Consider the following 11954-nt stretch of genomic DNA (forward strand, 5'->3'; position numbering starts at 1 on the left):
GACTTTTTTCTTTCATTTTCTTTTGTATCTTTTTTTTTGTCATTTTACTTTTTTTTTAATCCCCATAGGAGAGTCCAGAGGTACAGGTGCCAGGAGCCGGGCAAAGGGGTGGAAAACAAAAGGAACGACAAGAAAAGAAAAGAAAGGTCACTCCTCCCTCTGCGCCTGAGGCTGGCCCGCGCCCTCTGCGTGGTGAGCACCAGGAAAGTCGAGTGTGCGGCCGGGGTCAGCAGGCCGGCACCAGGCCCTTCTGAAAGGGGCAGCGGCGCTTGGGCCGGGGGCCCTCTTCGTCCTCCTCCTCCTCCTCCTCCTCCTCTTCCTCCTCATCCTCTGAGGACGATGAGCTGTCCAGCGTGAGGTCCACCACGTCGGCGCCCGGCTTTCCATTCTCCACGCCGCCCACCGGGCCGCCGCCACCCGTGCTGCCCAGGGCACTGCTCCCGTTGACGCTGGGGGCAGGCAGGAGCCCGTTGGCATCCGAGGGGCCTGCAGGGGGCAGGGACAGGGTGCAGGTACTTAGGATGCAACCACTGATAAATGGGGAAACTGAGGCGGCCCTGGCTGGGGACTGCGCGGTTGGTGGTGGCGAGGCACTCACCCAGCACGAGGATGGCGCCCTGCGGGCTGCAGCTGCGCTCCTTTTCGGCGCGGATCGGGCACCACGAACCATCCACCAGGTACTCGATCTCGTCAGCGTCCTCACACTCGCTCAGGATCTTTGAGAGGAGCCTGGGGTGAGGCAGACAGCTGATGACGCAGTTGGGGGTGCCCCACCCCCCCAACTCCCCAGCCCTCCATCCCTCCTGGATGCAGCCAAGCACTTCCCCTTCTCCCTGCAAGAGCAGCTTCACCGCCCCGACTACAGGGGTCCAGGGGCCCTGAGTTCCCTCCCCTGGCCTCAGGCTCCTGCAGGTGCTGAGCCCCAGGCAGGTCGTGCGCACAGCACTGCCAGGGGTGGTGGGGCAAGGATGCACAAAACCAGTGGCCCCCAACTACCCACAAGAGCAGGGGCTGTGGGGGCTGCAGGGGTCCCGCCCTCCCTGCCCCCTGGGCATCTTCAGGTGTGCACGCATGTTTGTGTGGGGATGTGACAGTGTATCTGTGCATGTGTGAGCATGTGTGCACACGTGTGCATGTATGCATGTGTACATCAAGTGCGCACGTGGGTGTATGTGTGCATCCATGTGTGGATGTATGTGGGCATACGTGAATGTGGACTGTATGGATGTGTGTGTGTATGTGTGATGGTGTGGACCGTATAGGTGTGTGTGCGATAGTGTGGACTGTATGGATGTGTGTGTATATGATGGTGTGGACTGTATGGACGTGTGTATGTGTGACGGTGTGGACTGTATAGGTGTATGTGTGATGTGGACTGTATAGATTGTATATGTGTGGACTGTATAAGTGTATGTGTGATGGTGTGGACTGTATGGATGTGTGTGGGGGTGTGTGACGGTGTGGACTGTATGGATGTGGGTATGTAGGTGTGGGTTACGGTGTGGACTGTATGGGTGTGGGGGTGAGATGGTGCGGACCATATCGATGTGTGGGCATGCGGGTGTGCGCCCACATCTGCTTTCACACTGCACTGTGTGCCCCCCAGATCAGGAAACAGCCTGCAGTGAAGGCTGCTCAAAGCCCCTGCAGAAGATGTGAGAGTAGCACTGGAAGCAGAGTGGGGGCTCCCCACGCCCATCCCAGCCACAGCCTCTCCAGAGCGCCCCCGCTGTGTACTGCCTTCTTACTTGGAGGTCCTACCAGCCCCATTTCACAAATGCCGAAAGAGAGGCTTAGGAAGGGGATGAGTTCCCTGAGGCCACAAGGTCAACTGGAGGCAGGTACTGGTTCTGCTCTCCGACCCTATCCTGGCCAAAGGGCCTCGGTCTCCCCACTCGCAGGATGGGAAGGGCGCAGTGGCTGTGGGGCGTCTGGGGAGAGGCCCCGTGCCTCATGGGTCCATGCAGGGCCCAGGCTGGCCTGTTACTGTCAAGGCTACAGTTGCTCCCAGGCGCCTGGAGTGGCGTCGTTCTCATCACACAGGAGAGCCCTCGTCCCGCTCTGGGCATCATTTTCTTTTTTTTTTTTTTTGAGACGGAGTCTCGCTCTGTTGCCCAGGTTGGAGGGCAGTGGCCGGATCTCAGCTCACTGCAAGCTCCGCCTCCCGGGTTCACGCCATTCTCCTGCCTCAGCCTCCCGAGTAGCTGAGACTACAGGCACCCACCACCTCGCCCGGCTAGTTTTTTGTATTTTTTTTAGTAGAGACGGGGTTTCACCATGTTAGCCAGGATGGTCTCGATCTCCTGACCTCATGATCTGCCCGTCTCGGCCTCCCAAAGTGCTGGGATTACAGGCGTGAGCCACCATACCTGGCCTTCTGGGACAGTTTCTGAGGCTGATGGGACTCCTCTCACCCAGGCCAGCCCCCCGGCCTGCCCCACCGAGGTCTCTCTGAGGCAATGCTCAGAGCCCCCTGTGCCGGGGGACCACCCCAGGCATAGCACAGCTCTGCCTGCTCACTGCCCTGCTTGCAAAACTCCTTCTCACCCTCCAAAGCCCCACCCCACAGCTTCTCTTCCTCCTCTCCAAGACAGACACAGCAGTTTATGTCTGGCTCTGCTCCTCTATCCGCTCCCCCTGCCAAGAACAAGGCTCCCTGAAGGCAGGGTCTGGAACAAGACTCTTTTGGGGACCCTGGGGTCACCCAGCTCAGAACCAGGGACAGAGAGATGACAGGGCTCATACTTTGTTAAGTATGAACCAAGGACCTCTCCTCCGGGAAGCCTCCCTGGCTACACTGAGTCTCATGGGCTGCTGAGGCCGAGGCCTGTGTGGGATACAGCTGCCTGCCCCAGCCCTGGTGGCCCTGGAGCTGGGAGAGCTGTAAGAGCTGCCGCCACCCCAAGCCCAAGCCCCACTCCGGGCCTGTGGGGGAAGGCGGGCACCCGGCTGCACAGCTGTCAAGCTGGGAACAGAGCAGCCATTCAGGCAGTTCACGTGCCCGGCCCCAGGGTCTCCTCTCTCTACCCAAAGCTGGGATGCAAGGGGGTGGCCACCCAGCCGTCTACAGAGGGGACCCAGACTCAGGCCAGGTTCAAGTCCCAGTCTGGCCCGCTGTGAGCCGAGGGGTGCTCCAGCTGCTGGCTGCCTCCTCTGAGCCTGTTTCCTCATCTGTAAAATGGGGACGCTCACAGGTCTGCCTCCCAGGATGGGGACAAGTGCACAAACCAGCGGTCCACTTGGGGACTAAATCTATGAGCCCAGAGGCAGGCCAGCCCTGCCTTCACCTGCACGGTCCACTGAGGCCGTGCCCCCGAGGGCTGGGAGCCCAGCTCACCCCCCCAGGCAGGGCCTGCTCCCGCCTGTGAGGGCACCAGCTCGTGCCGCTGTGGCCTCATGCCCTGCCAGAGGCTCTGGGGACGAGAGATGGGCATGACCGGCGCCGGGCAGGAGCCGCATCAGGTGCCATAGACAACAGGGCTCAGTTTCTGGAAACTTAAGCCCTGGGCAGAGCCTCCCTCCAGGGAGAAAGGTCCTGTCCTCCTGTCCCCTGTGGCCTGGGGAATGCCTGGCTACAGCTGTGCCACCCAGGAAGGGAAGGGTATGGCATGGCCAGAGCGCTCCAGGAGGCACCACCTCCTTTGCCTCTCTGTGAGGAGGTGACCCCCACGGCTGCACGTCCTGGGGTGAACGCCGTGTGAAAGCAAAGTCCGGCTTGGTTTTTTGTGGCAAAAACCACACTCCTGGAGCTCAAGGTCACACCTGCCTGAGGTCATGTGGGAGCGGGGTGGACCCGAACCCGCCTTCTGCAGCCTAAGCTACATGGCTGTTGCCTGCACAGCAAAGGCTCTGACAAGTTCCGCGAGGAAGAAACGGGCTCTTCTCACAGCCCGGGGCTTCCAAAGCTCCGGGACCATGTGTCTCCACTGCTGTGTCTTGCTGGGGCAGCACGGGGTCTGCAGGAAGCGGGGTGCCACCAAGATCTCCACGGCCGTCCGGCTCCGGCCGCCCTCCCCGGGGCCCCAGGCTCACCCATCGATGATGAGCTGGTCGTAGGGGGCTGGCTTGTCGCACACGGGGCACATCCAGGTGGGCTTCTTCTCATTCATCTGCAGGTAGAAGACGGCGTCGAAGCACTGCAGGTGGGCGCAGGTCTCTGCCCGGCAGGGCACAGAGAGTCGCATCTTCACCAGCTGCGGGGAAGGGGCTGCGTGAGCATGGCACCCATCTGCTGTGCCCGCCCACCCGGCATCCCTCACCCCCAGCTCCATCCTGTGGCTTGTTCTAATCGCTCGTGCCTCGGGAACACGGCGGGGACCAAGACCAGCCTTGCCCCCGCAGGCTCACGGCCCAGCCAAGCCGCCCTGGGCCCAGGGCCACCAGGGAGGAAGTACAGCCGCAGGAGAGGCCCCAAGGAGGGGGCTGCCCCCAACTCACCGGGCAGATGAGGGACACCCGCACACCTGTGGTGGCGATCTCGCTGTCGGGATCGAGGCGCAGCTTCTCCTTGACTGTGGGGAGGGAACGGAGGACACCGTCAGACAGGTGGGCACAGTGGGGCACGGGGCTGGGATTTGGGTTCTCTCCAGCACCCATGACCACCTCCCAGAACAGGTGCCCCAAAAACGAGCCCTGAGCTTCACTGTGTGGCTCAGGGCCACGAGGGACCAGAGAAAGTCAGGTGGCGACCACCATTAGATTTGACCACAACCTGGGCACACCACAGACCCAGCCAAAGCCCCCACACGCAGGTGGCCTATGTGGCCTCCCCCAGCTCACGTGGGCTAGGACCCACCGGACTTTTCTGGAAAGTTTCATACAACACAGCCATCGACGGCGTCATTGCTGTGACACAATTCTGTCCCCGACACACCATCCCCAAGGCCACAGTGGGGAGTGAGGCAGGGATTCCTTTGGGAGATGGACCCCGGGGCCTCCTGGCTGTGAACCAGGAAGCGGCTGCCGCCCAGCCCCGCACACCGCGCCGAGGCAGCCCGCACACCCAGGATGCCGCCCAGCCCCGGACACCGCGCCGAGGCAGCCCGCACACCCAGGATGCCGCCCAGCCCCGCACACCGCGCCGAGGCAGCCCGCACACCCAGGATGCCGCCCAGCCCCGCACACCGCGCCGAGGCAGCCCGCACACCCAGGAACGTAGCTGCTTCTTTAAAGGAAAAGACGGTGCCCGCCAGCAAGCTGCACGGAACACGGGGAAACACATGTGAAAGATGAAGGCATGCGGCAGGCACCGCCCTCCCCTCCACAGGCAGCAGGCCCACAGCCAGAAGGAAACTCACGTGGGGACCCCGGCTGCCCTCCTGACACTTCCGGGATGCGGCTAAACTCCATCCTCAGCTAGCTCAGGACAGCCCCCAGCCCTGGGCCCTGCAGTGCAGACCACCCTGGCCCACAGTCCACAGGGCCTCTCCATCCACCACCCGGCCCTCAGCTGCCTGGTGGACCAGTTTTGCTTCCTCTAGGAAGCCACCTGCCCAACTGACTTGGGGTTCAGAGTGATGGTGCCAGCCTGTCTTCCCCCTTCCCCCAGCTGTCCTGACGTCTCTCTGTCTGGAACTGCTCCTACGACCCCTTATCGGCCTGAAACACCACTTATCTCTGGCCGCTTGGAAGCCACTTCCTCCTTCCTGACCCCCACCCAGCCCCCCGGCCTGTGTGTGGAGCAGTGGGCTCCTCCTTCTCCCGTAGGGACGCAGTGGCAGCCACAAGCTGGCCAACATGATCTGGCACCCTCGCAGGCTCCCAGCAGCTCTCCTGCTTGAGCCAAGGCTGCCCTAGTCGCCCACTCCTTGGCTGAGTTTCCACCCCTGGGACCCAGCTCTGGCTACCCGGTGCCCACGTGGACCCTCACGACTGGCAAAGGGGCCCTGGGCAGCTAGGAGGGGATGCAGGTGCCCATCTGATTTCAAAGCAAGCTCTCCCTTCTCCATGTACAGAAAGACATGTGCAGCACGAAGGGTTCAAGTGAGGCAAACGTGAGGACTTCCTAGGTGCAACAAGAAAGAAATCCAGTGACAAAGAGGGTGAGCCTGGGGCCGGCTGTGGGAAGCGACAGGAGACCCCTCCAGAGAGGAAATCTGACCCCGCAGCCCCCAGCACTCTGGTCACCGAGGAGTTAAGCACGGCCCCCACGCCATGGGCCTAGAAGAGGCCTGCCCAGCCCCAGCCTCCTCCCTCAAGTTAAGTTGGCCATTGTCCCCAAAGGCAAGGAAGGTTGGGGGGGGTTGAAGGGCCCTTTGAGGGAAGAGGGAGGCGGAGCGGGGAAACCCAGGTCACAGAACCCTAACTTTGCCACTCTGTGCCTGTGTCCCCACTGGTCCCATGGGGATATCGCCAGGCTCCCCCCTTCCCGAGCCTGGAGGAGGCTGGCCGGGGATGGGGGACTCTGCGGTGGGAACCCTCATCCCTCCACATCCTGCTCTGCAGAGGGGGTGCTGCCGGCTATCTTTCCTGACTTAGGCGACTGGAGTGCGCAGGACGCTTCAACACGACGGGGCTCGCAGGCCCCTGGCAGTGCCAGCACTGCTCCAGGCTTCTGGACACCCAGGCTAGTAGGTGCCCTTTGGTGGTCAGGAACAGGGGCCAGAGGCCCAGGCCTGGCTGTGCCAGGAGGGCAGTGCTCATGGGGAACTCTCAGGCCTGGGCACAGGAGCCCTGGGCAGCTAGAAGGGGCAGCTGGGAGGCCCTCTGGCCCACATTCTGCCAAGGGGCTGGGGTGGTGCCCAGATTCCACCTGAAAACAGCGAGCATTCCGGAAGGGGGCATGAGTAAACCCAGCTGGCCCAGAACCACCCACTTCTCAGTCCAGCAGGTGGTCCCAGTCCTCGCTCACCTGCCCAACTCCCACTCCCAGCTCCAAAGGACTCCAGGTTAGGCCTAGCGTCTCCATAGAACAGGCCTGCGGAGCCCACTGAGGCCCGAGCCCCAAGCATGTGGGGTCCAGAGAGAGGCCCAGGTGCCCTCAAGATGGCTCAGATCTATTCTCCTTAAGACAGTGGCCACCAGAGAAAGCCAGTGACTTTCTGAGGCCACACAGCCACCAAGCAGGGCTAACTGTATGCTGGCTTTGAGCTGCGCGGCTGCACGGGGGCCACTGATTCACCTGCCCATCTTGGCAGGCTTTTTTTTTTTTTTTTTTTGAGATGGAGTCTCACTCTCCCAGGCTGGAGTGCAGTGGCGCGATCTCGGCTCACTGTAAGCTCCACCTCCCAGGTTCACGCCATTCTCCTCCCTCAGCCTCCCAAGTAGCTGGGACTACAGGCGCCCGCCACCATGCCCGGCTAGTTTTTTGTATTTTTAGCAGAGACGGGGTTTCACCGTGTTATCCAGGATGGTCTCGATCTCCTGACCTCGTGATCCGCCCACCTCAGCCTCCCAAAGGGCTGGGATTACAGGCGTGAGCCACTGCGCCTGGCCAGTAGACTTTCTTTTAAAATTGCTCTGCGTGTCACTTAGAAAAAATTGTTTTCATTGTCACAAGTACAAAAGAAAACAGCTGCAAAAGAGGCCAAGACTGTAATCCCAGCACTTTGGAAGGTTGAGGCAGGTGCACCGCTTGAACCCAGGAGTTTAAGACCAGCCTGGGCAACACAGTAAGAACCTGTCTCTACGACACATTAAAAAATTAGTTGGGGCCGGGTGCGGAGGCTCACGCCTGTAATCCCAGCACTGTGGGAAGTGGAGGTGGGCGGATCACGAGGTCAGGAGTTCGAGACTATCCTGGTTAACACGGTGAAACCCCGTCTCTACTAAAAATACAAAAAATTAGCCGGGTGTGGTGGCGGGTGCCTGTAGTCCTAGCTACTTGGGAGGCTGAGGCAGGAGAATTGCTTGAACCCAAGAAGCGGAGGTTGCAGTGAGCCGAGCTCGTGCCATTGCACTCCAGCCTGGACGACAGAGTGAGACTCTGTCTCACAAAAAAAAAAAAAAAAAAAATTAGTTGGGTGTGGTGGTAAACACGTGGTCCCAAGCTACTCAGGAGGCTGAGGCAGGAGGATGGCTTGAGCCTGAGTTAGAGGCTGAAGTGAGCCATGAGTGCACCATTGCATTGCAGCCTGGGTGATACAGTGAGATCCTCTTTTTTTCTTTTTTTTTGAGGTGGAATCTCGCTCTGCAGCCCAGGCTGGAGTCCAGCAGTGCAATCTCAGCTCACTGCAACCTCCACCTCCTGGAAACTCTCTCTTTAAAAAAAAAAAAAAAAAAAAGACAAAATGGGGCCTCACCACGTGAGGTCAGACCGCCGCTGTTCATCTTCCTCCCATAGCAACTGCCTCCACGGCCATCGCTGTCCGTGCCCCGCCAGGCCCCGCAGCACCCTTGGCCCCGCTGAGGCAACCAGAAGGGCCTGCTTAGAGCGCAGCTCCCTCTGGACTCCTCTCACCCCTCCCAGCCTCTGTGCTGTCCCGGAACGAGGCCCCAGCTCTTCTGCTGCTTGGACCCCTGTAGGCTGGGGCGCCTGGGGCCAGCAACATGGGGTGTGACCCCACAGGCTTCTGCACAGCAGGTCCCACTGCCAAGTGCCCCCTCTGCCATCCGTATCCTCCAGAGACGACCTCAGCCACAGCGGGGAGGCCATGGACCCCCAGAGTGACAGGCAGCCCCTGACCCATCTCCTGCGGGTGCAGGCCCCCCACCCTCGCCCAGTACAGGGAAGGTTTCCGGGGGGGACTCGGCCTGCCCCTCGGCCGAGGTGGCCCTGAGCTGCTCACCCAGCGCCTTGCACAGCTCCGGGTGCTTCACCCCAATGGTCTTCAGCCTCTGCAGCAGCTCTGACGAGGTCAACTGCCGTACCAGGTACAGGGCCACAGAGTAGCTCTGGGAACAGAGGGGCGGGGTCAGGGCTGGCAGGGCGGGGCCGGGGCGGGGGGCAGGGTGGGCACCGGGGCATGCACTCACCTTGCCGTAGTTGCCCCAGGTGACGGTGATGCGGTTGGTGGCCGAGGACAGGTACATGAGGTGGGTGAGGTTGATGGGGCGGCACGGCCTCTTGGGCTCCACCCCAGGCTTGTTGGAGGGGTAGTAGCCCTGCAAGCAGACAGGCCGCTCAGCCTCGAGCCAAGAATGGCTGGAAAATCCAACGGCCCCCACCCTCCCTCCACGGCCCCCAAACCCATGTAGCAGACGCGGGGTGGGCCGTGCTCACCGGGACTGAGCAGTAGCTGTGGTTGACCTTCACAGCGATGTTGGGCGGGTACTGGTCCTCCTGAGGGCAGCTGGTGTCTGAGTAACAGATTCTGCAACGACAACAGGGACCATGGGGCGGCAGGAGTGGGCGCACAGGAGGGGCTAGGCCGCTGTGGGGAACAATGGGGACCATGAGGGGCACAGGAGGGGCTGCGCCGCTGCGGGGGTACGCAAGTGTGAGTCAAGTGGCGGTGATGGGGGCACTGGAGAAGGTGACATGGGGGGTATCAGGGCCCCCAGGTGTGGCCTGAGCAGGTGGTGGGATGGTGGTGTATCCCCAGACAGGGACAGATGGCAGGCGGAGGGGAGCTGGGCTCTGCTGTTAGCAGGGGAGACTGAGAAGAGCCTGGACCAGGACTGGGGGGTGGGGGGGAGGAGGGGCAGGTGGCCGAGGGTCCAGCCCTGGGGTCGTGGGCACACCTGGGCATACCTCAGGACGACCTGCACGGCTTTAACTCCGGGCTGCAGTTCTCTGTGGGTGTGGAGCAAACCAGAGGAAAGGAAAGGAGAGCTGAGTGAGGAAGGCGCAACCTCAGCCTGCCCCACAAGGTGGAGACCGCCACCCCACAAGGCTCCCTCCCCTAGAGCTGGGAAACGGAGGCCCAGGACTCTTGTGTGCAGGCCGGGTGAAACAGGAGTGGCTGTGGGGTCAGGAGAGGGGCTGGCCTCCCTGGAAAATGCAAGAGAATCGACCGCAAAACCCTGAACCAGAGAGGGCAGTCAGGTGCCTCTCACTGCGAGGAAACACAGCTAAAATGTGCACGCTGGAATCCAGCAGCCAGCTCACAACAGCAAGAAAACACCCAGTCTGTGAGGCTGAGGCCGGCGGAGCTCTTGAGCCCAGGAATTTGAGACCAGCCTGGGCAACATGGTGAAACTGTCTCTACAAAAAATACAAAAATTATCCGGGCGTGCTGGTGCACACCTGTGGTCCCAGCTGCTTGGAGGCTGAGGCAGGAGGATCGTCTGAACCCATGGAGGCAGAGGCCGCAGTGAGCTATGATTGCACCACTGCACGCCAGCCTGGGTAACAAAAAGAAACACTCTCCAAATTAAAAAAAAACCAAAAGACAAAAAAACAGTAACACTTGAGGATAAACTTTAGTAAGAAACATCCCCAGAAGAAGAGGAAAAAATCTCTCTACCCAAAGACGCTTCCGTGGATGTTCACAGCAGAACTGACCACGACAGCCACAAAGTAGCGGCAGCCTGAGTGTCCTTCCACAGACCGAAGGACCAACACACACGGGACGTGACCCAGCCACGGAAAGGAGCCAGGCTGACCCAGGCCTCAGCATAGGTGCACCGTGAGGACGTCCCGTCCAGTGAGAGATGCCAGACACAAAAGGACACACAGGGCAGGTGGCTCACACCAGTAACCCCAACACTTTGGGAAGCGGAGGTGGGTGGGTCACCTGAGGTCAGGGGTTCCAGACCAACCTGGGCAACATGGTGAAACCTCGTCTCTACTAAAAATACAAAAATTAGCTGAGTGTGGTGGTACGTGCCTGTAATCCTAGCTACTCAGGAGTCTGAGGCAAGAGAATCACTTGAACCTGGGAGGCGGAGGTTGCAGTGAGCTGAGATCACGACACTGCACTCCAGCCTGGACAACAGAGTGAGACTCCGTCTCAAATAATAATCTTTTTTTTTTTCATTTTATTTTTTGAGACGGAGTCTCGCTGTGTCGCCCAGGCTGGAGTGCAGTGGCGTGACCTCGGCTCACTGCAAGCTCTGCCTTCCGGGTTCACGCCATTCTGCTGCCTCAGCCTCTGGGACTACAGGCGCCCGCCACCACGCCCGGCTTTTTTGTATTTTTAGTAGAGATGGGGTTTCACCCTGTTTGCCAGGATGGTCTCAATCTCCTGACCTTGTGATCCCCCCGCCTCGGCCTCCCAAAGTGCTGCAATTACAGGCGTGAGCCACCGCACCCGGCCTCAAATAATATTTACAAAAGCCACAGTGTGTGATTCCAGTTCTACGAAATGTCCAGGACAGGCCCACTTACAGAGACAGGAGGGGATGCGTGGGGGCCAGCGGATGAAGGGTGGTGACTGATGGGGATGGACACAATTGCTCCGAGACTAGGCAGTGGTGGGAGCTACACTGCCTATTGATCCACGAGAACCCACTCAATGACACACTTAAAAACTGTGTATTCTATGGTATGCAAATCATATCTCAACATAAGAAATAGAAATGTGGGCCGGGCGCGGTGGCCCATGCCTGTAATCCCAGCACTTTGGGAGGCAGAGGCAGGTGGATCACGAGGTCAAGAGATCGAGACCATCCTGGCTAACACGGTGAAACCCTGTCTCTACTAAAAAACACAAAAAACTAGTCGGGCGAGGTGGCGGGCGCCTGTAGTCCCAGCTACTCAGGAGGCTGAGGCAGGAGAATGGCGTAAACCCGGGAGGCGGAGCTTGCAGTGAGCTGAGATATGGCCACTGCACTCCAGCCTGGGCGACAGAGCGAGACTCCGTCTCAAAAAAAAAAAAAAAAAAAAAAAAAAAAAAAAAAAAAGAGATCGAGATCATCCTGGCCAACATGGTGAAACCCCGTCTCTACTAAAAATACAAAAATAAGCCAGGCATGGTGGCGCACGCCTGTAGTCCCAGCTACTCGCGAGGCTGAGTCAGGAGAATATCACCTGAACTTGGGAGGCGGAGCTTGCTGTGAGCCGAGATCGCGCCACTGCACTCCAGCCTGGCAACAGAGCAGCTCCATCTCAAAAAAAAAAAAAAAAAAAAAAA

The 11954-nt window shown here is 59.9% G+C and overlaps 1 protein-coding gene across 1 annotated transcript in view; it reads right to left on the reverse strand.

Moving 5' to 3' along the window:
• Positions 1 to 20: 20 nt before the first annotated feature.
• Positions 21 to 11954, reverse strand: part of PIAS4 (protein inhibitor of activated STAT 4) — a 24971-nt gene continuing 13037 nt past the window's right edge. Inside the window, exons 3-10 of the mRNA XM_017847190.1 lie at positions 9632 to 9673; positions 9161 to 9251; positions 8914 to 9042; positions 8727 to 8832; positions 4438 to 4511; positions 4033 to 4193; positions 599 to 729; positions 21 to 486 (exon numbers count right to left, since the gene is read on the reverse strand). Coding sequence (XP_017702679.1) covers positions 227 to 486; positions 599 to 729; positions 4033 to 4193; positions 4438 to 4511; positions 8727 to 8832; positions 8914 to 9042; positions 9161 to 9251; positions 9632 to 9673 — 994 coding nt within the window. The 3' untranslated portion in view covers positions 21 to 226. The remainder of the gene's footprint in view (positions 487 to 598; positions 730 to 4032; positions 4194 to 4437; positions 4512 to 8726; positions 8833 to 8913; positions 9043 to 9160; positions 9252 to 9631; positions 9674 to 11954) is intronic.

Source organism: Rhinopithecus bieti, unplaced genomic scaffold, assembly GCF_001698545.2.
Source record: "Rhinopithecus bieti isolate Rb0 unplaced genomic scaffold, ASM169854v2 scaffold_28055, whole genome shotgun sequence".
NCBI lineage: Eukaryota > Metazoa > Chordata > Mammalia > Primates > Cercopithecidae > Rhinopithecus > Rhinopithecus bieti.